This window comes from Erpetoichthys calabaricus, chromosome 7, assembly GCF_900747795.2.
Source record: "Erpetoichthys calabaricus chromosome 7, fErpCal1.3, whole genome shotgun sequence".
Lineage (NCBI taxonomy): Eukaryota > Metazoa > Chordata > Cladistia > Polypteriformes > Polypteridae > Erpetoichthys > Erpetoichthys calabaricus.
In genome coordinates, this window is record NC_041400.2 from 172,503,535 (window position 1) to 172,529,418 (window position 25,884).

Consider the following 25,884-nt stretch of genomic DNA (forward strand, 5'->3'; position numbering starts at 1 on the left):
ATTTGAAACCAGAGAGATTAATTCTGGCTGCTGATCAGATTAAATAAAGAAAGGAAGCAGATTTCAAGGAAAATAAACTTTGGCTGAAGTTTGCAGTGCAAATTCATTTTAAAGGGAGGGGCTGAGGGAGTTAATGTAAAGCAGAATGACATAAAAAGGGAGGACAAGCAAAACATCTCTCATGACTTGACTTGACAGAGTACTATCTGAATACTGCAAAGCTTTTCTGTTGCAATTTTCTTTTTAAATTGAAAACAGTCATGAAACTTTGGTGCTGGCAGCAGGTAAGTTTGTGTAAGTTTTTTTTAACAACTAGGAAAGGTACTAATTTTTAATTAATGGTGAAATTAGTGCTGGCCTTGAATGTTGGGGGAAACAATTTTAAAATGTGAATAATTCTAAATGCTTCTTATAAAGACATTATATTTATAATATATACTGTATATTTATGTAAATATACTATATATGCAGTTTATACATATATATATATATTCATTGCATTCGTAGTCTGTGTCACAATCTGATTGTATGGGTGGTTACCTACCAGGTAACGCTTGTAGTTGGTCAGCAAGTCGGCTAACATCTGCCACGGTGCCCTCCTTCAGTTGCGAGAAGCAGATCATAGAATGGTTGAAATAGTTTACTGTCAAATAATGCAATATATATATATATTATATATATATATATATATATATATATATATATATATATATATATATATAAACAGCATATTCAAATGTATTATCCATATGTATATAACTTACTTCATTGGAATATTGAGAACTCAACTAATGTAATTAGTTGAAAAATGACAGTGTTTTATTACAATATTTGTAAGGGTTAATTCTTATGTTATCTATTAATGAACTGTTCCATTTTGGACATATGGACTTTTAACTAACATATACTGAAACTTTCTTTCAGGTTGTGTCAAAATTGCAAATCTTTAGAATTTTTCAAGTAGACTTCAACCCAATGACTTTGGGCTTTCTGTATACTAAATATTATTATTCCTGTTTATTACAATGTTAGATTGCAAGACATGATTTTTAAATAACAGAACATAACATTTTTAAACTCGCTCAGTCCAATTCAGAGCCTATACTGAAAGAAAGGGGCATAAAGCAGGAATTAAATCTGGACCTGGCTATTTTGAATATCATTTAACACTTATTTAATGTACCTGTTTAGTGTTATTTCTACACCTACTGTATCAGCCTTATGTTTTTTTTTTGTTTCACACCCTGACAATGTCTGAATAATGCCCTCTACGTTAGCTAATATCTATTGCGGTAGCATGCTGTCTTCCCTTGTTTTCTGCTTTGCACCTCATGCTGCCGGGGACCTGAGTGATCAGACTCAGCAGGTTTAGCCATTCTATTAAAGGACATTTATGTCCTTTTGCGTTTTTAGTTTTGCATGTTCAGTTTTGTTATGTTTTAAGAACCTTGGGATGGTTATTTTATGTAAAAGACACTGTATAAAATAAAGATTTGTGGGTTAGTTCTAATAGCTTATAAGCTGAAGTTTTATTCTTTACACATAGCAAGACAAGGGGAAAATATAAAAAAGTAATTGAAATGACCTCTCTCAAAGTATATTTAAACCTGTGATTGAAGTCACACAGAATATGTTTCTTTGTGCTAAGGTACTGTAGATCAGTTTTCAAACTGTGATTTGCAATGGGAGATTTCAAAATTTAAAAAAAATGTATATAGCAAGTTGTATTCTATACATCTTAATAAAAACTAACATTTCCCAGCAAATTTCCTTAAAGATTAAGTTAAATTTCAGCAAAATCACTCCACTGGAAGCCAGGTTGTTTCATACGGACAGACAGAGGAACAAAAAGAAATGGCAACCACAGTATCTGTGTGAAATCTCTGTAAATAATTTTTCCTGTAATATTATAATAATAATGCATTTTATTTATAGGACACTTTACATTAGTAGTAAATTTCAAAGTGTTACATAAAAAAGTTTAGACAAAGGCAAAGCAAGATAAAACAGAGATAAAATGACAATAATTATAGCATTCTTGTTAATAAGTTTTCCTAAATAGAAAAGTCTTTAGCTGTTTTTTTAAAACAGCCCACAATCTGCTGTGTTCTCAGGCTCTCTGGTAGGGCATTCCAGAGCCGTGGAGCAGCGGCTGTAAAGGCTCAGTCACCCAATGTATGAAGTCTGGTCACGGGGGCGAAGGAGGTAGGTATTTGCAAAACGGAGGTTTCTTGTAGTGGATTGTAATATAAGGAGTTCCTTGAGATATTGTGGAGCATTTTCATGGATACACTGATGAGTAAAGAAACAGAGTTTGTATTTAATACGGAGGTGAATAGGGAGCCAATGAAGTGACCGAAGGATGGGTGAAATGTGTTCATATTTCCGCACCCTCATCAGGATTCTTGCAGCACTATTTTGAATTTGTTGGAGCTTTTGAAGGCTCTTGCTGGGGATCCCGATGAGGAGTGCATTACAATAGTCCAACCTGGACATTAAATTGAAGTTTGCCATGATAGATGTTAAGACTGCTGATCAGTCCCCACCATTGACCTTCTTTGCATCATAAGCAGGTTACAAAGTGCAAAGAGAGAAACTTGCATACTGGTACTGACAGCCTAAGCTGTGTCTGTGCATGAAGAAGACAGCTTCCAGATATGCCTTGCATGTGTGCTGTGAGCGCTGTCAGTGCACAAATCATTGGCACCAATGTTAGAGAGTGGAGATCTGGATGAAAACACTGTCACTGTATTCCAGAACCCATTAACTGGCAAGGAATGCCCGATTCTTTCCTAAAAAAGACAGTAAGCTTATAGTATGAAATGGCAGACATGGTGTATCCAGTCAGGAGCACTAGTTCCACAAATGGGCCAGGTTCATTAGTGGAAAATGAACAGTCGAAAAATACTTCTGCTTCTTTTACATCCAAAAAGAAATAAGCACAACAAATAAAAATCATGACATAACCTCAGGGAGGAAATGTTTTAGAGGTGCAGGCAAGATGACTTTAGTTATTACATTCAGTTAAACACCTTTCTGACATTCATTACTTTCTGAGTGTCAAAATAATAATCAGCAGTTGGGAAAATCTTAAAACTGTACTCAATGTGACTTCAGTCTACCTACAAGTTTAACAGTTTAATATATAAAAGAGCTTTTAAAACAGATGCCATCATTTACTGAAATTACACTAACTAACATCTGGGCTTATCAAAAATAACACATAACATCCTTTAAAAAAGCGGATACAAAGCTGAAGCAAAACCAAATCTTCCGGTCATGATGTGCTGTAAATCTCGCCCTGGGGGTTAATTTGTTGAAGCTTTTGTATCGTGTGTTTTTTTCTGCTTTTCTTGAAACAGTCTGATTTTTTTAATGATTAACAATCTTCATTTGATAGTTTAGGTACTTTTCCCTTGTATTCTCTTAATAATGAGAATAAGATTTTTATGGTGTTTGATGAAGAAGGGCCGAACCTTTAATTAGCTTATAAACCCTAAGTGCTTTAATCAGCCTCACTGCATCACCGGGGACTATTTAAGGTTCTTTCTGATACTGCACCAGTACTATGGCTTACAGTAAGTTAGGGTCTTTTGTGTTTTTTGTGCTTTATACTTTTGTTTACTTGGTTTTTTTGACCATTTTATTGACAATATCACGGGTTTTGTTTGAACACGTTACTGAATATGAGGTTTTCTGATTGTCTCTTTGCTTAGTTTTATGTTTTAAATTTATATTGTGAATTTTGTATTTTTTGTATTTCTTTTGTATTTTTGATCCCTTTTTGTTATTTTTTCTCCTTTTCAGTTTTATTTTGGGTATCTTGTCGTATTTTAGAGAAATTTTGAAACTTTGGTGGTTTACCCTTATTGATTAATAAAGTTTCTTACTTAGTTAAAAGTTTCATAAGTGTGGCCAGGTTTTTTTTCCCCCTTCCCTTTTGGCATTTCTTTTGGACAAATTCATTACAATTCTAAAAGTATTATACACAATAAAAAATGCACAGATTGGGGATTCTCAAGGAATAGAATACACCACATCCCTCCAGTGGCACAGTGGGTAGCACTGCTGCCTCGCAGTAAGGAGACCTGGGTTCACTCAGTGGCGTAGCGTAGTGGGGGCGGCAAAATTTCACAATAAATAATAATAATATCTTGTAAAAATTTGAACCATTTCATTTCAGATTTTTGTCTCTCCTACGATTCGGACCGAATGAAATGAGCACGGAATTTTTCATTACTTATTCTGTGACAAAACTGGGGAATCCCCTTTCTTTAAATGAATGTATAGGCATCTGCCGAAATTGACGAGCAGGACTTCAAACTGGAACAACTTCGACTGCGGACTTTTTTTACTGCCACAGGCAACGAAAATAAATTAATGCGGACCCACTTGAATTATTAAAATTTATTGTGAAATCCAAGCTGGAAGATACTCTGCCCAATATTATAATAATGCTCCGAATATTCCTCACAATTGCCATAAGCAATGCCAGCTGTGAGAGGAGTTTTTCAAAATTGAAATTGATCAAAAATTATTTAAGATCAACAATGAGTACTTTAAGGCTAACCAATCTGGCTATCTTGTCTATTGAGCAAGAGGTATGTGATGCTATAGACATTGATAGTGCAATAAAAGACTTTGCTCTTAAAAAAAGTAGACAAATAAAGTTTTAGTTAAAGACAGAAGTTTTGTTTTTAATTCTAACAATTATATTATTTTTCAATAAAAATATAAATAGTAACAGTGTCGTTCTAGTTCTAATTGGAAGTCGATTTGTGTTTTATATTCAATTCGCTAATAACTTCATCTTGTCGATCGTCAAGGTATAATCATAAGTGTTCTATACCTGTTATATCAATGTAAGTGGCATATGTGTAAGAATTTCTTTAATAAATATGATTATTATATTATAAAACATATATACATGACTTTATTTGTAACCTGTACAATACACAATAATGATGATTGTTCTTACAGTAATTCTAAAGAATTTTTCGGCATATTTTAGTCTTTTAAATTTAAATACCTAAATAAGGAGGCGGCGGAATTTTCCTCCGCCCCGGACGGCTGACACTAGGGGTGGGCGGTATGACCAAAATTCTATATCACGGTATTTTTCTAAATTATCCCGGTTTCACGGTATTAGACGGTATTTTTTTCCCCATGCATGAGTGGATGTTAACCACATTTTCCACTGGAATTACTGGCTAAGAATAACCTATTCCACTGTCAAGAGTATTGTACATTGTACAAAAAAACATTTTAATGTGCACACAAGTATTAATACAGGTTTGCATTGCCCCATAAAGTGCTAGTTTTCAAGGGGGTGGCACTAATGGAGAAGGTATCACATTGCATGACAGATGCAGTCAAAATATAGAACCTTTTTATTGAACAAATTTTGCAAAAACTTAAACTATAATTTTGACAACATATTTTCAACCATACAAAGAGGCATTTAGACTTAGTAAAATATCCAGAAGTGCTTGTCAAAAGTTGTATTGCACTGAATATGTCTTAGAAAAGGAATAAATACTAAATATTTTTTGTAAACCAACTACACTTTCTGTAAATGTTAACAATCTCTGTCCACTGACACGTTAAAGTGACTTTTTAAACAACTTTATCATCATTAAACTGAATAATATTTAAACTAATAAATAATAACAATAAAATAAATAATAGTATTATTACTGATAGTTGCACTATTATGTTCAGTGTAGAGAACTTTATCGCAGGTGTGACGAGGCTCCAAAAAACTGGATGTATGAATGGGTATCGCACAGGATTAACTTAAATATTGTGTAAATGTTGGGTTTGTGATCTGGTGGTCGGAGACACGAACACAGAATTCAATGCATGTTCTTCTGAGCGGGCTTTCTTTATTGCACGCGTGCTGTCTCTATCTGACGTACTAAAACCCCAGTTCCTATCCGTCCTTTTTCTTTCTCAACATAACCAATCACCACACGATAAACGTCTTTGTGAAATTAAAACTAGTTATAAACTTAGCCCACGGAGTGTTCAGAACTTTAAAAATATCTTCGTTATACATGTTTAATTATGCCATCCATTCAGAGTTGCGCCCATCTCTGAACGAGTCGCCAGCACATCGAAGAATGAATACAAGCAAAACATACACTAGCAGGGTCAATATAGCACAACAAAACCCCACATCCTACATGACTTTGAAAGGAAACTGAAGCGCCGAGTAAACCCACCAGAAAAACATGCAAATGCAAGGCACGCACGCCGCCGTGCCCCGATATGATTAATGCATGCTTTAATGCATTTCACCATGAAAATTATATTAAGTATTTATTTTAGCATTCTAAATGTTCAGAGAGAAGGAAGATCATGAAGTGAATGTATTCTGTGCGGGATTCGCTGCCGGCGCCTCTTCTTAGTGCAAGAAGAAGTCAGTTTAAGAATCACTTAACACAAAGCATTTAATGTGCTATATAACTTAAGACGGGGTTTGAAAACATGTCGTCACACTATTACACAGTACCCAGGTACATTACACTGTATTGAAAACAAATAAAACAAGTACAACTTGGCTTGCAGTATTATCCAGTAGTATAGAAACAGTAGTTACACATCTGACCTTTTAAAACTAAAGTATCTCCAGGATCTCTGTTCATTTTCACCACGCAGCATTCCTATGCTACCGCCCACTATTTGGTGGTGTAGCAGTGAAAAAGAGCCCTAGTGCAACAAATCTGTGTTTAGCGGTGTAGCAGTGAAAAAGGTCCCCACTTGAACATTTTCCCGCTGCGCCATTTTCCGAAAGTCGTTTAGGCAATTTAAACCGGTGTTGCGGTAAAAGAAAAATCCATATCATAAAAAAAATAAAAAACGGTTTTCGGTATGAACCGGTATACCGCCCAGCACTAGCTGACACCCACGCTACGCCACTGGGTTCACTTCCCAGGTCCTCCCTGTGTGGAGTTTGCATGTTCTCCCCATGTCTGTGTGGGTTTCCTCCGGGTGCTCCGGTTTCCTCCCACAGTTCAAAGACATGCAGGTTAGGTGCATTGGCGATCCTAAATTGTCCCTAGTGTGTGCTTGGTGTGTGGGTGTGTGTTTGTGTGTGCGCACCCTGCGGTGGGCTGGCACCCTGCCCGGGGTTTGTTTCCTGCCTTGTGCCCTGTGTTGGCTGGGATTGGCTCCAGCAGACCACTGTGACCCTGTAGTTAGGATATAACGGGTTGGATAATGGATGGATGGACCACATCCCTCATTGCTTCTTTCCCTCTCTCTATCAATACAGTAATCTGTCCATCAAATACTGTTTACCAGTGGGAACAGAAGTGGACGCAAGTCCGTGAAATAGGCGGCAGTCCATCAAAGGACGCACTCACACACAGTCCCCAACTCACTTGCTTTAGAGTCACCAGTCAACTAAATCTGCACATCTTAACTGGGAGAAGCAGTAGAGGGGCATCGCCATGTATCAGACCATTTTGACAAATGTTCTGAACAAACAGCAGCAAATAGAGAGAGTTACCAGCATCATGAATCAGAAGATAGTGGGTCCAAATAGTTTTATAATAGTTGACATAGTGTGATGATAAGGCCATGTAGGTCAGAATAGCTTGTACCGCCCCCCTTAGCTGGCATGATTATAATATGCACTGCCGTCCTAGAGCAGCAGCAAAGAAAAAAAAAATAAAGAAATAACCCGGGGTGCAAGCAACCAACACCACTTCCCTACTACTCCACCCCAAGTAGAGAAACACACCAGTGAAGGCAGAGTTAAGTTGAAAAATTGATTATTTTAAGAAATTACACACACAACATAAATCCCTATATACATATTATCCCGCTGCAGCGCTTCCCACCCCACACAACTGACGGCACAAAACACTCCACCACATATGCTACTAATACATAAATATGAGAAAGAGGAAAAGAAAAATTGAATGCATTTGGAGTCCTTTAAATATTCATTGTTAGGTATGACCATCTACAGTCTGTGGTGGAGAATGATGCGCCGTAACCATACCTCCTGTTTCTGGAAACGTACAGCTAAACAGTCCCTTGTGCTAGCCAGTCAGGTCCTCTCCCGAATGCCTTCACCTCATTCACTAGAAAAGCAAAATAATTTGTCCTGAAATGAACCCGGATTCGCCTGATGTTTTCCACGTGGGGTCAATCTCTTTCCCTCTTGCTTCTTCCTTTTATGGCGTCTGCCTCTCCTTTGGCTCTGCGCTCTCTTCTCTCCTCTTCACCTTTTTCCCGTCACCCATTTACATACCGTTGGCTCCTCTCCCTACAGTCTGTTGGGCCCTCCAACCCAGGTGCTCCCCTCCTCATGTACAATTGGCCGGCCTTACACATTCAGCTAGTCCACCATTATTAGGAATGGGGAAAGGTGCAAACTCACAGTGACACACACACACATATTCCAGACAAACATTACAAGCTCTTTGATTGCTTACTGAGCTTCTGCTTCAAGAGCAAAACTGAATTTACATATAATGGTAATTACCTCTTTCTCTTCTACGTTCCTGGAAATCCTTGCCAGCACATTTGTTAATTAATTTTCAAACAATTTTTATTGTTTACTAGCAACAGTTACCTGTCGAAGACAAGTAATAGAGTAAATTAAACAATCGCATTCCATATCTCCCCTCAGTGTTTTCACTTGTCTCAGTCTTTCTTGCTTTACGTGTACCTGCAGCATTCCCTCTACTCCTCCTTTCACTCTCCTTATGTCTCTCAACCTCTCCTGCCTGGCACTTCCTCTCTCCATAGTGTTTCCATAAAACCTGCTTCTCAGACTCTGTCATTTCAAGGTAACTTGCTCACCAGAATGTTCCTTTGTTTGAAGGTAGACAAGTCTGCAAAATTGTCAGTGATTTTCAATGGGAGATTTTGAAATTTTACGCAAGAAATTTTCTTAAAGAATAAATGTGCCAGATTTCAACAAAATCGTTCCATTGGGGGCTGAGTTATTTCATGCAGACAGACAAAGGGACAGACAGATATGGCAACCACAGTTTGAGCCATATGCATGTAAACACTGTACTAATATTGGATAGGGCCTCCTTTTGTAGTCCAAACAGCCTCAGTTCTTCATGGCATGAATTCCAAAAGATGTTGGAAACATTCGTTTGAGATTCTGGTTAATATTGACATGATTACATCACACAGTTTCTGCAGATTTGTTAGCTGTACATTCAGACTGTGGATCTCCTGTTCTACCACATCCCAAAGGTGTTCTGTTGGATTCAGATCCCGTGACTGGAAAGGTGACTGAAGAAGACTGAACTTATTGTCATGTTCATGAAAACAGTCTGAAATGACTTTTGCTTTGTGACATGATGCATTATCATGCTGGAAGAAGACATTAGAAGATGGGTAAATTTTGGCCATGAAGGGATGCACAGAGACAGCAGCATTACTCAGATAGGCTTTGGCATTCAAGTGACGATTAACTGGTACTCACAGTCCCAAAGTGGGCTAGAAACACATTCCCACAACATTACACCACCACCTACCAGGATTCCCAGTTGACACAAGTTAGGTGGGGTGTATGGATTTATGCTGTTGGAGCCAAATTCTGAGTGTACTAACTGTGTGCCTCAGGAGAAATCAAGATTTATCTTAAGCTGCCCAATGCAACCTCAGATTTCTGTTCTTGGCCAATAGGAGTGGAACCTGTTATGGTATTCTGCTGTTGTAACCCATGCACCTCAAGATTTGACATGTTGGGCATTGTGAGATGCTATCCTGCTCAACACATTTGTATAGAATGGTTATCTGACTTACTGCAGTCTGTCTGTCAGCTTGAACCAGTATGGCCATTCTCTGCTGTCCACTCTCATCAACAAGGCATTTCCATCTTTTAAAATGCTGCACATTGGATGTTTTTTTTTTTTTTGCACTAATCACTAAACTCTAGAGTCAGTTACGTATGATAATCCCTGGAAATCAGTGGTTGCAAAAATACTCAAACCAGCCTGTCTGGCACCAACAATCATGTCATGCTCAGTATCTCTGAGATTACATTTTTCCCCATTCTAATTTTTGATGTGAACATTAATTGAAACTCTTGAGTGGTATCTGCATAATTGTATTCATTGCTGTGCTGCCACATGATTGGCTGATTAGATAATTGCATGGATAAGCAGGTGTACTGGTGTTCCTAACCATTTGCTGAATGAGTGTATGTGTTGGTAAAAGAATAATTATTTTGTAAGCAGATTCCCCATACAGTATGAGTGCAAAGCTTATTAAATACACCGACTACATTGGTGTATCGAATTGCAAACTTAATGGCTTGTGGCAAACAGGATGCTAAATCACAGTGACTGCAGGTTTAGACTCAACTGTGTCCTAACAATTATGAAACTTGTTAGATTGACATGCTTAATGTGTGAATCAAGCATTTCTCTTTCCTTGCTTAGCTATACATTGCAACAAATGTGTTACAAAACAACTGAGCATACAATAAGTGTTAGAATATTTCATATTTAATTCAGCTTCACCACCATCTCCAACCCACCTGAGCAATTATTTATTGCACAACTCATTGTGTGATTGTCAGTGTAGGACGTTGAAATGCTTAACACTAGAATCCCTGAAGCCTACGAAAAAAATCGTAATCCCAGCCCACCTTAAATCCCTTTGCACCTTTCCATTAGCGTCTTTTGTTTTGTAAATGCATCAATCAGCACAAGGACCAAGCAGTCTGCTGGCCAGGATTATGAATTTTTTCGTAGGCTTCAGGGATTGTAGTGTTAAGAAGTTAATAGAGGTTCAGCATGCTTACTTAAGGACTTAATCAAATTCTTGCCAAATTGTAAAGCAGGTCTGGATTGTTCATAAAATGGAAAATTGTTTTTTTTCTAACTGAAAGTAAAACAGGACATCCTTTTTCTTCTGTATTATAATTGTTGGTTTTGGAATTGTCTCAGCTGAGTAAGATAAGGTGGTGTGTGAGCAATGAAAGATATCACAAAAGGTTTTCACTGTTCAGTATTATTCTAATTGGTAAAACTCCCAAGATTGTTTCAAGTAGGTTAGGAATAATTGTGCTTTCAAAGTTGACTGGTAGGAAGGTAAAAATTTCCTTCAGCATGGCGTGGTTATGGAATGGTATAAAAACATTACAGAGTAAGGCAGGTGCCGGACAACATCACTTACAATTAGGGTCTTTAAATTAGTGCCTTTTAGATATCGTGAGAAAAATGTGTATGGCATAAAATTTTTATTTGAATTACACAATACTTTACTCTGTTTTACTCAGTCAGAGTTTATTCAATGGCTGATTTGTATTCTTTATGGTAAACTCTGATTGTAAATGTTGCTTCAAATCATCTGAGGAAGCACATAGAATTTAGAAATTCTGCTTAAATCTTAATTAGAGCAAGACAACTCAGTTTCTGTTAACACAAATTTTTTTCTAGTCTACATTTCATTTTTATATTAATATAATGTTATTTTTTGTGACATCACTACAATGCAATTCTTTGGCTGTTGTTTTTGTCAGATGTCGGCACTTTTACCCTTTGTTGTATGTCCATGGCTGCGTTGCTTATGGTTCCAAAGATCATTTCTAATCATATGGGTGATGGTGCCTTGACGCACATTGTCATTGCACAATCGTTATTTAAGGTGGTTTAAGCACATTCTAATTCTTTCAAAACATTTTTTTGGTTTTGGGTTTTTGAACTTCTGGCTTTGTTTTCTGACTTTAATCTTGATTATGTTTTTCAGTGATTTGTATTTTGATGACTTCTTAGCACTCATGGTCCATTTTAAAATTCCTAATGATTGTAATAATAAAGAAAACTGGTAAGGTATAAATATATTAGGCTAACGGTAATAGGTAATAGAGTAAAGGACAACAGAATTCCAATCTACATAATATTTTGTTCTTCTGGCACAGGCGAAGTGCAAAAATTGATGTAGGCCACCAAAAACCCAAACAAAAAAAGTCAGACCGGCCCTTACTTTTCAGTCTTAACCCACTGGATTGCCCACCCCCAGACTGCTAAACCAGCCCCAATCTCAGCAGGTAGGCTCTAGGCCTGCCAACACACAAAAATGGGGTTAAGGTTTCCTTAAAGTCCAAAGTCTCAAAATATCATGAAATGGAGAGAGGGAAACCAAAAACTTCTAGTATCAGTGAAGAAAAACAAAGTTCTTTTATGTTTTAGGAATTGAAAATAGAGCACAAGAAAAAGGCAAGATATGATAAAAAGAAGCAAAAATAGGTTTTGCCTAAAAAGACATAGACCTAAAGCAAATAAATACAAGAATTTTCAAACAAACAGGGGGTCAAACCCATAAAACCAAAAAAATAATGAAATTGTAATAAGCCAAAATATTGTCAATGAAAAAGAGAACATAATCATGAAACAGCTGTAACTTCAGCAGTGTCATATTTTAGACAGGTCTCCATTTACAACATTAGGTGGTCCTGCCTCCATGGGCACCACATATGGAAGACAGGACAGATAACCACTAAAAGTACTAGTAGGATAATATATAGTTACACATTAATTAACAATTAACATTGCAATATCACAAAAATACAACAAAAAATAAATGAAGTCAAAACATATAACATTTACTTGAATGATAGAGTTTGCTAAAATAATATCAAAAAGACTAAAAAAACTCAATTTAAAAATTAGCCAGGTAGAAGACTTTAGATGTAACTTAACACACAAATTCAACTGACAATGAATATCTAAGCCCAGCAATTTGTTAAAAAAAACAAAAAACAAACAAAATCTATCTGACCTAGGATCATCGAGGGCATTCTATAACATAATGTAGAAGTGGCTGGTGTCAGTTTTGATGGATATGGTAAGATATGATGCTGGATTCATAACTTTGTGACAGCAGTGTCACTCTTCCAATCTAAAATCGTGTTCTAATTTAAAAAGTCAACACTAAGAAAAACAAGCCAACGCCAAGAAGATAAAGAAAATGGGAAAGTGCAGTAATAGCTAATCACATTGATTGCTGCAGCAGTTCAAAAATATGAGTAGAATTAATTAGATGTACCTAAGAAAGTGGCCACACATTGTATGTTCCTTAAGCCACTAGGTGGCATTAGAAATTGCCAGGAGGGTCCTTTTTCTTAGTTGACCTTGGGACAATTCTGGGTATCTTGGCCTTTTAAGTCCAAGAGCCCAAAAAACACCATTGAGCAGCAGAATGTACTTTGTAGGGCCCCACTTGATTCTGAAACTGATTTTGGGTCATGCACAGAATAAAATCTCATGTTAGATTTAAATGGCAGTTAACTACCAAAGTGAAACAAGATTGGTACTGGAAGGATAAAAATAGCAGACCTTTTGGAAAAAAAAGTGGCCCATATTTGGGTTTAAAAGACGGAGAAAATAAATTGTCCAGGCTAAGGAGTTAAGACATTGGAGAGCACACACATAAAGTAGGTCTGCTACATGTTCCTTACAATAAGATAAATCCCAGCTCCATTTTTATGAAAGCGCAAGAGTGTCTGCTAGGAACTGATAATTTTGTTTTCTCGTATGTTTTTCTAACTACTTTGTTAGAAAAATGTGAACAAATGAAAAGAAGCTATTCAGTCCATCAAGCTTGTTTGTTTAGTTAATAGCTAAGCTGTCCATATATCTCTTTTTTATTTTATTAAAATATACTTATCAATTATGTCTGTGTTGCCATCATAAACAGTGTGAAACAATGGCAGGAGATGCTGTGCTGCACCCTAATTCTAATCTGTTCTCTCTGATTTATCTTGTAGTTGTGCTGCTGCTGTGGCTGTGCGGCCCCTTCTCTCTGCTGTAGATGTCTCCCAACAGCAAAGCAATCCACTGGCACCCGTGTCATGTATTCACTTTACTTTCTGTTCATTACTATTATTTCTCTCATCATGAACTCAAAAAGAATAAATGCTTACCTTGAAAAACAAGTAAGTAAAACTAGCTAGTGATAAGTAGTTTTACAAAAAAAAATATACTGCAAGATTAATAAGCCTGTGGACTGATTGAGTTAGAAAAGGGCTATATCAGCATGCATCTGTAAAATAAAAAAAACACCCTAAATATTGTGATTTGTAACATTTTATTTTTGTGAAAAAAATAGCTTTTAGTTTCTTCTTTTTACAATAAATCCATAACATGCTCTGCAGCTGACATGAAATATCAATAAACATTTGGATTTGGCAGGCATGTTATATACAGTATACTGTTTAAGGGTCTTTATATCACTTAAAGAATTAAAAACATAGACACTGTATTATTGTGAAATGTGGGAAACTTACCAGGAGCGTTGACTGGGTTCATCTACTCTGGCCTTTGAGGATTAACACATACACACACACACACACACAGATACACACACATACACATAGCAATCCTGTGCAGACAAACTGTCAAGTGGTGCCAATTGCTAGTCACTCTGCAACATTCTACTTAAGGTTCTCTGTGTAGGGACTCACTATCTCCAGCTCTAACAAACATGTGAGTGATGTTGCAACACGTATAAAAGTGCATCTCTTTTGGTTATATGCCACTTACCAGCCAAACAATGTCATCCTTTTACCACAGTTGTTCTATTTCTTGAGGAGTGACCTCAATAGCCTTGATAAACTCTGTAAATAAGAGAGTAGCTATCTATCTAACTCATAGTTCATGCCCTTTTATTTTTTCAATCACTCTAGGTAAAAGAAAAAGTATAGAAAATATAAAAGCAACATGGTATTTATTACTGTACAGCAATATCAAATAGAAGAAAATATAAAAGAAAATAAAATAGATAGCAAACTCTGGATATAAACAGGCTTAGAAAAGCTTACTGAAAATCACAAGTGTCAAGGGATGGATGTTGACCTAGGCAGCTTTTGATTTAGCGATTGGTGTTATCACTAGAAACCCGGAAGCCTACAAAAAAACTCATAATGCCGGGTCACCTTAAATTTCCTTCGCACCTTCTCATCAGCGTCTTTTGTTTTGCAAATGTGTCGATCAGCACTGGCAGCCTGCTATCTCATCCCCCACCGACACAGCTTTAGTCATACACAAAGTTCTCCCAGCTCAAGTCTGCTTATCTTGAGGTGCCTGGACTTGTATAGAGTGAATAATATATCGTTATTTGGAACACACGCATTTCATGTGTGTTCCGTGTCTACAACGATCTGTGTAAATGTAGGATGACAGGAAGTGCGATGTACTAATGTTGTACTAATAATTGATGACGTGAAGTGTATAATGTGTGAAGAGTCAAGTCCAAATATACATGTATATGTTCAATGCCACTCCTTATTCAGGAAGAGATCCCAGTCGTCCCACGGAAGAAAGATTTTCTGAGACTAAGGTCATAAAGCTTATGGACAAAGGCAGAACTACATAATTATACAAATAATAAACATAAGCAATATTAATAAAAATGATAGGAATTAAAGAATTAAAAATGAAAGAATAAGACAAAAAAAGTAATGTAAATGTAAACTGAAGGGGAACACTGGCTTAAACATAGCAGAAATAAAATAACCTGTAAATTTAGCAAAATGTATTTCTTACTAAGCTTTTGCAACATCTATTTTGCCAGATCTCTGGATCTTCTGTTTGCTCTTTAGAGTGTAGTTTGTTGCAGATAAGCGCTCACATTTTTCCACACTGAGGCAGGAGAGAGAAACAAGTTGGTTCAAACATAAGCCTTTCTGCTTTGTTCTTTTTCAGAGAAGTAAAAAAGCTGGTTAGGGCTTTAAGTGTCTTATGCTGTTATGTTTATTGATCAATCAGTGCTAAACTTCTTCTGAATTCAATGGCATGTTTTGTGCATATTAATATTTTTTTTGTATGTGTCTGCTGGTTGTGACAGTCATAAAAAATACCTAATAAGCATAAGAAAAAAGACAAAAGTTAAGGCAAGAGGCCCTAAAAATGCATGAACAGTAAGTTCCTAAGAAGAAAAATATGAACCACATTGAGCTCCTAAGAATTACTTATGACCGCTTTGAAATGGCCGTTTATTTTTTGTCCAATACCTCCTTACTCACTGATATGAGTAAAACTCCACGTATGATATACTGTTTGACTCGTTTTGATGTCTAATTATGCAAGATGTCTATGGCCCTCTAGACCCAAAAAAACATCAATTTTTAACCATATATTCTGCTGAAAATTACACCCTTACAATAAAGAGCAAACCAAAATGTGTCTTCAGAAAAATGATCAGAAGGACTGGAAGTTGTGCATACCACATCAAACAATCCCAGAGGTCACCCCCAATGTGATGTAAGGGGACAAAGTCACTCCTTTCCACAAAACTTTGAAAAAATAAAATTTGGTATGTGAAGTACGCATTTATGCCATTTCAAGACTGTTTATCATGAATATGCTGATATTTTTGAAATTTGGTTCTTTACTGGTGGTCCTAATACATGAAAAGCAGGTTAAAAATGAAAAATTTCAAACATAAAGCAGGTGAATGATTGTTTATTGGCTATTTCAATGTCAGTGATTAGGAATATGATTCTGTATTTCATTTTTGATCCTTTACATGGGATCTACCCCTCTATGGACCTCTATCAGACAGTAAAAAATAAATCACAGTTTTCTATTATAATTCAGAATATTTACACTTTAAATATTTCAATTGAAGAAAACATTTTGTCATTTCAAATATTTGCTGTAACTATTTTTGTTCAATGAAATAAATCATTACATAATTAATTAATGCCCCAAATTAAGATGGCTTATGTTAATTCAGACTTTTTGTCTCTATGTAAGGGAAGAATAGAATCAGAAAGTCAAAGACATACTGCCTAACTAGCTTTTTCCATCACATTTTCACTGACTTCATATTAAAAAACTACAAATAGTGATTTGAATGTAAATGGTAAAGTGTATTGATGATTTTTTTTCCCAGGAATTTTACTTTCAAGCTTGCAAAGAAGTTGAGAAAACACATGTTAAATGTGTTGACCTAAATGGCAAGTTTGCTGTCTACAAGATCTGCAGCGGGATGGCTTGCTTCTTCTTCACCTTCAGCATTCTAACATTTAAGATCAAAAACAGCTGTGAATGTCGAGCATTGTTGCATAATGGGTAAGTATGTTTTCAGGCACGTTTTGTATGTTAATACAATAGACCATGTGGAGCTGGACAGGGCAGAGTTTATCCTTAGAATAGGGGTACTGTGGAGCTCCCTGGGAACCTGAAACCCTGCAGTAGTAAAACCAACAACTAATGAGACATGTATAATTATTAATTCTCAACAACAGAGTATAAACAGATTCTCCAGCCTGTCACTGTCAGTGGCACAGTCAATGAAGGCTGCTAAACTGGGGAGCAGCAACACCAACTGTGCTTCCACTGGCCCAGCTTTTCAGTGTCTTATTCTCCTTCAGTGCCTTTTGAGCTCTCATTTTTTCAATGTTGCAATCCTTGTAAGTACTCTTTGTGTGTGTCCTCCCAGGACTGCTTTTAAATTTGCCACATTGTAGATCACTGTATATAGAGCTTGTGCTCTAATGTGTTGACCATGGCACAATTTGGCATTCTGTATAAAGATTGTCCAACATCTGATGAGGTTTTATGTCCCTTCTAGTGAAAACTGGATTATTAACATTATTAAAATTAGGAATATGCATAGCAGTTGACAGGTATTAAAATTATCAAGGACTTGGCGACAAGCTGTTTTATTAGGTTTGCATCTTTTTCAAATAAACTTTTTACTTTCTGCATGTTTCTTTTTGTTACTTTTGTGTGACATTTGATGAAAATGAAAATGTGAATTTCCCATTGGGATTAATAAAGTATCTATCTATCTATCTATCTATCTATCTATCTATCTATCTATCTATCTATCTATCTATCTATCTATCTATCTATCTTATTTATGAGCTTACTGACAAAAAGATTTCCTGATTAATAATGCTTATTCAATCAAGTAACAAAATTTAAATGCTGGATCTACTGGAAAACACTACTCAACATTCTAATACAGTATTAAATTTGTGATTCAGTATTTTCTAGATGATAATTTTACAGTGAATGGTACTGACCTGAGAATTTTAATAATAATAATCCAACCTGAATATTATTGTGTTTCCAGTTTTGTTTATTTAGTGTAGTATTTCCAAGTTTGTGTCATAAAAATGGAAACTTTTTTTTTTGCCTTTAAGCCTAGAGTACAAATGTATAGGGGCACATTTTTAGTCACCACAGTGCTGCTGTTAAGAAGCAAGCAGACATTAAGCTAACTATGCCTGTGAGAACACCATATTACAAGAGGACTCTCTATGGATTACTTTCTTCTTCTTCCTCTTCATCTTTTCCCACTTCTATGTATGGTCAATGTGCTTGGTAAACCTTCTCCAAACACCTCAGTCCTCCACCTCCTCGATAGTCATGCCCTTTCCCTTGAGATCTTCTTTTACTTTGTCCATCTACCTCCACTTTGGCCTCCCTCACTTTCTCTTCCCCTGCATTTCCATTCCCATCACTCTTTTGCCCACATGTTCATTGTCTTTCCTCATCACACGTCCATACCACTTCAACCTTATTTCCTGTACTTTCTTAGATATCTCTCACACTTTTGTTGTACCTGTGATTATCTCATTTCTTATTCTGTCCTTTTTTGTTACCCCACACATTCATCTCAACATTTTCACTTCTACCACATCTAGCTTCTGCTGCGCACCCTTTACTACCCATGGCTCAACTTTCTGCATCTTCTTCAACCCTCTATCTTCTAGCTTCCTCTCCACTTCCTCAACACAATATCATCAACATAAAAGCCCACAATAAGGGATTTGTCTTTTGCCCAGTGGTCCAACACATCCATAACCAGTCCAGTGGTAAGGTCTTAAAGAAGATCCCTGGTGCAGACCTACTCTAACTGGGATCTTGGGCGTCATGTATAATGGCTTGCATAGAATTCAGACTAAAACATGGCATACAGAAGAAAGTAGAAATGTGTGTAAGCACAAAAATATTCAGATGCAGAAATCTGTGCGTAAGGAAATTTCTACATACTTATCCTTTATAAATCCTAATTTTTAAAGTAAATACATGAGCCTATAGCCCCACTCCAACTCCTCCCAGAATTTCACCTATTTGAATATGCAAATCAATATTAATAGCCCCTTCCATTCAGTGTTTTGTTAAAAGACAATGGCAAAAACACGTTTAAAAAAGAAGAATTTCAGCAAATGTGAAATGGAGGTTAGTGAAGTGGAGGCAATGAAAAACATACTATTTAGTGGCTTAAGCAGTGCTATAAGCAACAAAAGGAAATTAATGGAGCAGCACAGTGTGGCAGAGGCTCTCAAAAGTTCAAATTCAGAAAGTCACATGGTGCCCAAAATGAAAAAAAGTGGTCAAATATCAAAGTCAATGTGAAAAGGTGAGCCACAGCCAACCGTCTGAGTGTCAACACCACTGGAGGAGGTAGCGGAATTCCAGGGTTTACACTGCATGGGCAGCAAGCAGCTGCAGTTGTTGGCGAGGCACTTTTATATCTTGCCACAACATTAATGAAAGTCATTTGTTGCATCACAGTTAATTTTCATGTTAATGGAGTAATAATTCTTTCTATTTACATAGGTAAATTCATTCTCTGAAGGCGCCTCTATAGTAATGTGTGTGCAGCCAAACACTCTGATTACATTTGGCAAACTAGACATTGCTGCAAATTGTGCTTTGATGTTTGCCCATTCAACCACAATGTAAGAAAATCTTAAATATCTGCATGACAAATGGATAATACCATCCTATACAGCTGGCATGGCGCGACTCAGTGATGACTGAGAAATACCCAATTGGTCAGCCAGTTCACGTTGAAACGATCCTGTGGCTAAAAAGCCTGAGGGTGGATAGAACTTGCAAAGGAGCAGGTAGAGCACAATTCCTCAGAGTCTGCCTTTTGTAAAGCCGGTCCCAGTTCAGCACACAGCTCTAAGAGGACAGCTCCTGGAAATCTAAATCGACTTATAAACCAGTATGATCACTAAATATGTGCTCTCTTCTAATTCTGCCATGGTAGTTGGAATAGTTCGCCATTCCGTCCACCATTATGTTGTTACAGACTGATTACAATCAATATTTTTTTTTGCTTGGCTTTTCTCTACATTCATAATGGCTAACACGGTACAACACCCTAGTAATCAAGTACCTTAAATTTGTAAACGATATGCAATTAATTTTGGTGTATTTGATAAAACCCACCTCATGGATGCAAATCTAAAAAAGAAAGGGAAATCACATAGTATCCACTGCACCTGTTTACAAAACCAAGCAGAAACATACATACTCATGGTCTGACGCTGCCGTAAAAATGTGTGTAGCTTTACGTCAAGTTTAGTTTTTATACATCTCAACGTGACCATGGAAAAGGGCGTACGTATACTTTTGTGCGTATGCACCATTTATACATGAGGTCCCTTGTCTGTTACTCCAACACTGCTCCTTTAACCCGAGTTCTCACTCCCTCATGCATATTCTGGACAAACCTCACATATCTCTCAATCTCTCATGCACATCTAGACCTTTTGATGTGGCCCTCTATCAATAAACACCACATGCAATCCTCATTTTCTCAATGCCTCTCTATGTGGTGTCTCTGTGTAAAGACTGCATCAGTTGTTCCTCTCCCTGGTATGAAACAAAACTTCTCCTTCCCTATGGTGGTCTGTGGATCACTGAAGGTCAGCTTAGTCCTTATCTACTTTCGTTGTTCACTGTTAACCATTTCTTGCTGGTACTGTATTATGTTGTCTAGTCTTGATACATTGATCCCTAATTTTATATTTGCATATATTTTAACAAGTATAAAATCATTTAGATACTTTTGATAGATGTGGTTACTTAAAGTAAATCCTTAGCTTTACCTTTTTATCTTTTAGGTCACATTAACTCTTCTATTTCTATGGTAAAACATGTTTAATCATTTGTACTTTCTAGAAACTATTCCTGCCATATTTACATGTTAGAGGAAGATATTTAGTATCTGAATATTGTATCTGTTTTTGTTTTTTTTGTTTTTTTTCCCCCTAGTTTCTGGCTTTTCAAATTCTTACTTTTGCTGGTGTGCTGCTTTGGGACTTTCTACATACCAGACAGAGAAACCGTACACAAAGGTAATGTTTGTTTATTAAAATGAAGGCATTTTACACTTATAAAACAAATGTTTCTAACTCCTTATCCAGTTCAAGAGTTAGTGGTATGTGCCAGAAAATGTTGTCTTCCTGTCCAGGATTTTGGAAGAGGAGTGCAGACATTCTCATAAGGGGTCCTTTCAAGTTTCAGACCTCCCATTGTTAATTCAGATCTAACATTTTTTACTTCCAACATGTAATATCTTACATTTACTCACATTAACTTTGCATTGCTGAGAGAGATAGAGAGAGGTTAGGAGCACACGCTGATAAATCGCATTGCTGCACCCACCACACGACAAACCAACTCAAGATTCTGATTAGGACCCAAGTGCAGCCTGAACCACATGTATAAAATATATATGTCAGGAGACAACCACAAGTAAATTTTTCTTAAAAGTGTTACATTGCTAAACCAATCCAAAGTCTTATGAATGTGGCACGCAAAGTAGGGGCAATTTGTTTTGAACTACAAAGGGCAGTGGTGCTCATGTTAAGTTGATCCATCAGAAAGCAAGCTTCTGATTACGATAAACTCTCTACAGTCAAAAAGTCTCCTAAAAATCCCTTATTAAATGTGCATGTGTTAAATAATAAATATAACCTGTTTCAAGGGAAAAATCTTTCTGTACCCTCAGATTATACATTGGCATTCAAAGACATCACTGGACTAGTAGTAAAAGTGATATGTTGTCGCAAGCACTGAAAGTGCTCTCTGTTGTTCAGTTACGATGGCTGTGTCAAAGTCAATGTAAGGTTGAAAAAACTGACAGCTATGTTCATGAAAATAAGAATTGCAAAATAAACATTAGACATAAACAATGTGTCACACCCCGTAAAAATCAGGTGAAAAGTACAACCGTTAAAAGACTTGACAATGAAGTGCCACAGGAGATGCAGATTTCACTACTTAACACATCTGAATCAATAAATCTGCCTAACAACACCAGTAGAAGCACAGCGAAGCTGCAGAGCAGCCACCTTTTGACTACATGTCTAAATGAATAAATTAAGTAAGTTAACATCACTTTCTAAATGGAAATGCAAACATACCATGCAAGAATAGATTAACATGTAGTATATCCAAAGACTACAAAGCTTATCTAGTTTTGAAATATAGTGATTCAACAGACAAAATGACAAGAAAATATTGTAGAAGACAAAAGTGCACAGAGCCAAGTAGCTATTTCTTCTGTTGCAGTGCTCATTAAAATGTGCATATTAGTTATTAAACTTCACTTATGTTGTGCTGCTGAGATCCTGAATTGATTAGAGCAATTTTAGCTTCATATTTTCTCTCAGTGTCAAGACTTTTCTTCAGTTTCTTTTGCAGTCTCCCTGAAACCCTGCATGGCACACAATGGAGAAATTGGAGGCGGGTGTTTTAGGAAGAAGCCCTGTAGGTGTAGCCCTGTCAGTAGTAGAGTTCACCTCAATTCACTACAAACTTTTTAACTAGTTGTCTACAGATGTGCATTCTCGTTTGAGAATCACGTCTGGCACTGCAAGCCACAAATCATGACTGCGGATGCTGCTGTTATCCGCCTTTCAATCTTCTCTTCCCTCACTTGTTAATAAGATCCTGTGAAACTTAAACCTCTCCACTTGAGGTGTCACCTTATCCCCAACCCGGACAGGGCACTCAACCATTTTCCAGCTGAAAACCATAACCTCAGATGTAGAGGTGCTGATCTTCATCCCGGTCACTTCACAGTCGTCTGCAATTTTGCCCCAGTGCATGTCTAAGGTCACAGTCCGATGAAGCCAGCAGGACCACCAGCTGCAGCCTTGTGGTTTTAAACCCACCACAAAATTTAACATTCATACATAAAAGATGACAAACAGAGGCAGGACAAATGCATAAAATAACATTTTGAAACCAGTCCAGACTAATACAAATTTTTAGGAGGCTTGAGTCTATCAAAAAAAAAAATCACGTGCAAGGCCGGAACCCATTTGGGACAGTTCGCCAGTCCATTGCAAGACACATTCACTGACAAATCTACATGGGGGTCAACTTAAAACATGCTTGTTGGGGTTTGTTGTTTTATAATTTTACTGTTGTGATGACAATGAGACATCATCCAGTGCCATTTCAGATCAAGTTTTTCATCATCATATCATGCTTGTTCTTCACAGTGGCAGCAATGTGCTTTTGACTACTATGTAACATTAGCAAGTAATTCCTATATAAGATGGAGAAACAGTAAGGAGAGCATCTAGGCTTCTAGATATTGACAAAAAGGCTATCATTTACAGAGGATTAGTATTTTTTTGATTTTTTGCTAAATATTCTTTTGAGTACTTAATTTTGGATTTAGTTTTTGGTAGTTTGATTTTCTAGTATTTTGACACCTTTTTTCATGACTGACATTCTTGTCTACAACCTTTAAACATTCACCTCATATTCTTTATCATGCCTTCTTTTTGTGAACACCATTTTGAAATGTGGATAGAAGATTATTGTACCTGGAGACCAACCTATAGAAACATGGGAAGAACATGCAAACTCCACACAAGTAGTGAGTTATTGTGGGGTTAAAATCCAGGAGTTGTGAGGCAGCTGTTATGAACCTCAACCTCTCTGTCAGCAGTCTGAGCTTTTTCAAATTGCTTACATGAACAGATTAGCACCTAAAGTAACCATCTTCAACCATAATCACATTCCATAAGCTTGTGAAAACTCAAGGTTTCAGAGAAGTCACTGCGAGAACAAATACAATAATATTGAATTCAGGGGTGGACACCAAGACTACATCTTATAAAAAGTAGAAATTAGGTTTAGGGTTAGGGTTAAGGTTCCTAGGAATTAGGGTTATGGGTAGGGTTAGGGTTAGGAATATAGGATTCTATAGAATTTAAATGTACTCTCCTTTTCAATTTCAGTGCTTTTTTACGTTGGAGCAGTTGGAGCGCTGATGTTTATAATGGTTCAGAATAACCAGATGGCTGCATTTGCTCGTAATGTAAATGAGTTTTGGTAAGTTTATGTTAATCTGTTCTAGAATATATTCATATAAAATATTTTCATAAAATGGTCAAGAAATCTTTAGAGCTAAGGAAATGCAGTCAAGTGTCAGCAATGAATAATACACCTTGTCCCATAAATCCATAATAATCCATCTATCACTCTTCCATAATTACAGGGAAAAATATAAAAACGGGAGCAATGCAAAGGGTTGCAAATATAAAATATGTTAATGTGCTATTTTTCTCATTGATTTTTTGAATTATGGAATGCCCTGTATGTTTTTTTTTAGTTTTAGTCTAGAAGAAAATAATCTGATTAACTCACAGTGTACCTCTAATTATTTTTGCCCACATATCCCCTCTTGTGATAACATATTTTCTGGATATCCCTCTGTATCTACCCCACACGAAAATCACCAAGGCAAAATCAAGATTTAATATTTCAAGCAAATAATGTTTAAATATATACTATACATTAGTAAATGCAGCATCATAAATATCAAATCTATAACAATCCCACTCCTGAATGTAACTACTGCCTTCACTCTCCTTTACATTAAAACAGAGTTCATGAATATTATGGCAGCACACCACCACGTCCGTCCTGTAAGGCTAATAAAACCCAAGGATTAGCAACTTTCTTTTTTATGTATTCCAATATAATTGATAACTTCTACGTCACTAACCTTAATGCTGTTCAAGACACATAATATAACCTAGGCATAATTTAAGTAGAATTGTGCTCTCCTTGATTTAAACAAATGCCACATTATCCCATAGGTGACACTTTGTCTTATTTATTTTCCCACAGGAAGGAATTGGCAAAGAATAACTGTCTGTGGTACATTCCCTTGTCCATAGTTACCTTACTTCTCGTTGTCTTTGCTTTTGGAGGATTTGCCTTTTTGTTGATCCTTTACTATCAAACAGACACCAGAGCTTTTATTTTCTTAATCGTCAACTTATCATTTTGTGTTTTCCTTGTTTTCTTGTCTTTGTTTAAAAGAAGTAAGTATATTTGATTTATTTTTTTTTTACATATAAACTAATACAGTGAAACACTGATAAAAATATGAGATTAACCTGTTATAATGCACTTTTTACAGAACTTCACAGGTGAAAAGATATATAAATTGTTGCTCCTACTTTTAACTATATGTTTATGATTGTTCTAATAAAATGATTTAATGTGCATGCAACATACCCTCAATAATCACAAGGTAATTGGCCCCTCTGAGCAGCAATAATGATTCAGCCTTAGCAAAGAAGAAGATACAGTTTTAGTTGGTTTCAATAAAAACACAAATCCATTACAATGTGTAGTTTATATGTGTTGCCATTTGACTCCTATGAAATCCTAACATAACATTCTCAAACCTGCTGTGACCTGTTGGTGGCGCCACGGAGCCCCAAGCTCCAGACACAACTTCACGGAGGTCACAGGTTCAAATGAAAGGTTTATTACAACAAATCCCTTCAACAGGCTTCTTGTCAACGCCAAACACAATCACAATTGCAATTATTTTCTCTGTCTTCCTTCCTCAGCTCCTACCAGGCTAGTTTAGTCCTCTTCCAACCAACTCCAGCTTTTATATATGACCCATGACCCGTTGCCAGTCCATTGTCCGTAGAAGTACTTCAAGGTCAGTCAGAGGCCCCACAAAGTAGGAATCACAAATCTATGCAGCACCCCATTGTGGCCCATGGAACACAACAGGGCTGCTCCATGGGACTACAATTCCCAGCATGTCCTGCAGGTGTCTGTACGGGTATCATAGCCCAATTAGCATGTCAGGAGAGCAAAG

The 25,884-nt window shown here is 36.6% G+C and overlaps 1 protein-coding gene across 1 annotated transcript in view; it reads left to right on the top strand.

Annotated features, from left to right (window-relative positions):
- The first annotated feature begins 200 nt into the window (after positions 1-200).
- Positions 201-25,884, top strand: part of LOC114654185 (serine incorporator 5-like) — a 58,511-nt gene continuing 32,827 nt past the window's right edge. The window contains exons 1-6 of the mRNA XM_028804591.2: positions 201-284; positions 13,751-13,918; positions 16,879-17,057; positions 21,009-21,091; positions 23,996-24,089; positions 24,891-25,087. Coding sequence (XP_028660424.2) covers positions 261-284; positions 13,751-13,918; positions 16,879-17,057; positions 21,009-21,091; positions 23,996-24,089; positions 24,891-25,087 — 745 coding nt within the window. The 5' untranslated portion in view covers positions 201-260. The remainder of the gene's footprint in view (positions 285-13,750; positions 13,919-16,878; positions 17,058-21,008; positions 21,092-23,995; positions 24,090-24,890; positions 25,088-25,884) is intronic.